The sequence below is a fragment of the Hippocampus comes genome, unplaced genomic scaffold (assembly GCF_001891065.2).
Source record: "Hippocampus comes isolate QL1 unplaced genomic scaffold, H_comes_QL1_v1.1 scaffold50, whole genome shotgun sequence".
In the NCBI taxonomy this organism is placed as follows: Eukaryota; Metazoa; Chordata; class Actinopteri; order Syngnathiformes; family Syngnathidae; genus Hippocampus; species Hippocampus comes.
The window spans coordinates 1,661,289-1,665,240 of record NW_017805122.1 but is presented as its reverse complement, the minus strand read 5'-3'; the positions used below and the strand labels follow the sequence as shown (position 1 = coordinate 1,665,240).

Genomic DNA, 3,952 nt, shown 5'->3' with positions numbered 1-3,952 from the left:
AAAAAAAAAAAAAAAAAAAACAGCCCGGCCATTTCCGTCCTGCCTTTTCAGGTGTCGCTCCCGTTTACTCTCTGGCAATTTGCTGGCTCTCTTTCTCTCGCGCCACTCGTTCGCTTAATGCGGGCGTTGATGGCGAATTGACTCTTAACACGGCACACTTCATCGTACCCAGTCACCGCTAAGCTGCTTTAAAAAAAAAAAAAAAAAAAAAAAAAAAAACAGCCCGGCCATTTCCGTCCTGCCTTTTCAGGTGTCGCTCCCGTTTACTCTCTGGCAATTTGCTGGCTCTCTTTCTCTCGCGCCACTCGTTCGCTTAATGCGGGCGTTGATGGCGAATTGACTCTTAACACGGCACACTTCATCGTACCCAGTCACCGCTAAGCTGCTTTTAAATAGCGGCGTGATCAAATATGACACAGCTGAACACACCGACATGGGGAAGGCGGGGAGGGGGGGGGCGGGCACTTCGATATCGATGGAAGTGGCCTAGATCGCATTTGTTTACATCCGCGTCGATTTCCGCTTGCGTGGCACCGAGATGAAAAGAGAGACATTACACAGCTCGCGAAAGAATACAACCGACCGCACATTGGGGGGCTTTTCCCGTCGTTATTTTTTGAACTCACCTCTGAGACACGGCGCCACAAACAAATACGCAGTCGGCGACGGCTTCGCGCTCATTTTTTTTGAAGCGCTACCGGTTACGCATCAAAACAGGCTCGCGTGAGAAGATCAATGCTGAAAAAGCGCAGCGATTCCATTTTCTGCGTTCTGATCAAAGTTGCGAAAAGAGCCCTTTTTTACGCGGTCGCATTAGAGCGCCACGTTGTCCGCCGTGAGTGAGAGCCAAGGAAGTCAAAGGAGGCCGGCGTCGCTGCTTTTGAGCGCATCGTAAGGGGGATATATTCCCGAGGTTTGAAGCGGATCAAATCTCAGGTGTCGGCAAAACAAAGACAGAAAGACAAAGTGGCCTCGATTTTTTTCCTGGTCGTCGGAGAGGAATTTGATTGACAGTCACCTGGTTTCAGTGACTTCACGTTTTTTTTTTTACATGCAAAAAATTTTGCTGACTCTCGCGCGGACTGAAAAATTAGCTGCGGCAAACTTTTTCTCGGCGGCTCCTCCGGGGGGAAGCCGAGCACGGGCGCGCAAAAGTAGGACAGATCCCGCTCGAAACGCCGCTTCCGACGACCGCGTCGACGACAAACGGCGGCCGCTTTTCGGTCCCGTTCGTCCGCGGCGCGCTGCCGACATTAGCATGCAAACGCGCTCGCGCGGGAGAGTAAACAACGGCGCGCCAATTAAAATGGATGCTCGCCATTAGGATGCGGGGAGCTTCAGAGGGCCGCAATCATCGCGCTGCAATCACAAAATAATCACCGGGAAATTCCCGCTGCGGGGGAAAAAAAGACGAGTACCCTTTTTCTCAAAACACGCACGCGCTAGCGTGTTTTGTTTTCACAGTCCAGGGATGCCGAGCATCAATACTACAGTTGCCGTTTTAAAAGGCTGCACCAAAAAGAATTTTGCACTCCAAGTAGGTCAAGAACATCGGAGTCGCCCGGGTCAAAAATTATATTCGGCAAAAACAACGGTTTGGGATTGCTCGTGATCAACACCGGGCCCAAATCCAACGATTATTTCCACGGCAGCGAGCAACATCGTAATGGGATACTACAAGACCCCCCCCCTTCCCCCCCCCGCCCCCACAAAAATCCAAAACGGGTCACAGAGGCAGCAGATAAATCAGGGGTGTCAAACATACGGCCCGCGGGCCGGAACCGGCCCCCCAAGGAGGTTTGATCAGGCCCGCAGGGACAATTTAAATGTGAAAATAAATACATAAAAGACACAGAATGAATCATTTTAATAAAGTGCAATTCATGGATTATCCGCTAGGGGGAAGACTGTTTTCTCTTTAGTTTGTAAAGTACAGGAAGGGATTACATTTCGATTTTATTCGCACACGTGCAAATGGTTCCAAAATTCCTTTCTTTCAAAATCTCATTTCATCTTCAAATGCATGACGATATTTTTCAAAAGCAATTACTTGTCAAAAGATTTGTGCCTTTGTACAATCAGCGGTTGCAATGCATAAATGATCAAAGTAAATTGCACATTTGTCAAAGGACATTCAAGGTGTTTCGCGAAATGTTTAATCAAAGATATGTTCACGAAAGGTCAACATTTTCCGAATGATTTTGCGCTTCACAAAAGAGATGATATTTTGGATATTTTTGGGGCAGAGTGTGGTATAATTTTCATGGTCCGGCCCACTTGACATCTGCCGAGGCCGTCCGCGGCCCACAATGTCAAATGAGTTTGACACCCCTGCGCTAAAGGTTTGAACCTGGATCTGATCCCCGAACCACTCTTGACATTTTCTCAACTGTCGGGTCACAGAGGCAGCAGATAAATCAGGGGTGTCAAACATACGGCCCGCGGGCCGGAACCGGCCCCCCAAGGAGGTTTGATCAGGCCCGCAGGGACAATTTAAATGTGAAAATAAATACATAAAAGACACAGAATTAATCATTTTAATAAAGTGCAATTCATGGATTATCCGCTAGGGGGAAGACTGTTTTCTCTTTAGTTTGTAAAGTACAGGAAGGGATTACATTTCGATTTTATTCGCACACGTGCAAATGGTTCCAAAATTCCTTTCTTTCATAATCTCATTTCATCTTCAAATGCAACATTTCTTTTCACTTGACAGGGACTTCAAACTTGAATCATCAAGAACGCCTCCCAAGTGATTCTAAAAGCTCCAAGTTTTGGTTGAAAATCGACAACTTCAAACGGCATTTCGATCGCATCCTTTTTTTGTGTGACAACCCTTCAAGCTCCACAGCAAATATGCGTCGAGCGGATCGACTTTGACCCGGAATGCAAAAACCATCGCCCGACGGGCCAATCGCGGTTCCCTACCGGTTTCTCGGGAGATCTGGACAAACGCCTCCACGCCGCTCTCGCCGTAGTTGCCCTCCGAGGCCAGCGTGGACACGTAGTTCCACTCCATGGCCGTCACGATGTCCATCATGGCCTGCGCCTGGTAGGAGTCCGGCGGCACCACGCGGGAGAAGAAGTCGTAGCGGGTATTGTCGCTCAGCTCGGGGGCCGTGGACGCGTAGCTGATCTGCGGGATCTGGAAAGAGAGAGAGAGAAACGAGGTCAGTTCAATCCGTTGCTATTTGGGCAAGGAGAAGCGTAAGTCGATCGCAGCGATTCTCCGTTGGCTCGGACATGCGGCACGCCACCAGGAGGGCGAGCTGATCAGGGGATGTTCTGGTATAATTTTCATGGTCCGGCCCACTTGACATCTGCCGAGGCCGTCCGCGGCCCACAATGTCAAATGAGTTTGACACCCCTGCGCTAAAGGTTTGAACCTGGATCTGATCCCCGAACCACTCTTGACATTTTCTCAACTGTGTTCACCTGCACGGGGGGGTGTACACAAGTGACTGACTGCTGTCACAGCACGTTGCGCCCGAGCGCGCAGCCCCCACCCCCCACCCCTCGGAGGGCAGGAGAGCACACTATCTGCTGACTCCTTCAACACACACCCACACCCACACCCACGCGCTGATGTGACACGCGGTAAACATCGATGTGCTGACTGCCGCAGCTCGCAGCCCCGAGGCGAGCCGGCTCCAAACATGCACACGAGAGAGGAACTCGCGAATGGACGCTCGCAGACCCGCGCACGCGGCTGTCGCGCGCAAACACTCGGGAGGCGGTGAGACAGCCTTCACATCTTTAAGCCCATCAGTCAGCAAATATTTGCCCAAAGTGATGCTCTCCAATAAGACAAGGAAGCCCGGGCCCGTTTCTGATCCGTCAATATCACTTTCGGGAGCTGACGCGAGGTCCCTAGCGGCGCGTCGCGCATCCCAAAAAACAAAAAAAAAAAAAAAAAAAAAACACCCCGCCCATTCTGCTCCTCCCTTTTCAG

General features: G+C 50.4%; 1 protein-coding gene across 1 annotated transcript in view; it reads right to left on the bottom strand.

The window, feature by feature from the left end:
* Positions 1-3,605, bottom strand: part of LOC109513521 (metabotropic glutamate receptor 8-like) — a 54,924-nt gene extending 51,319 nt beyond the window's left edge. Inside the window, exons 1-2 of the mRNA XM_019866031.1 lie at positions 3,564-3,605; positions 2,929-3,187 (exon numbers count right to left, since the gene is read on the bottom strand). Of these exons, the coding sequence (XP_019721590.1) occupies positions 2,929-3,187; positions 3,564-3,605 (301 nt within the window). The remainder of the gene's footprint in view (positions 1-2,928; positions 3,188-3,563) is intronic.
* Between the last annotated feature and the right edge of the window lie 347 nt (positions 3,606-3,952).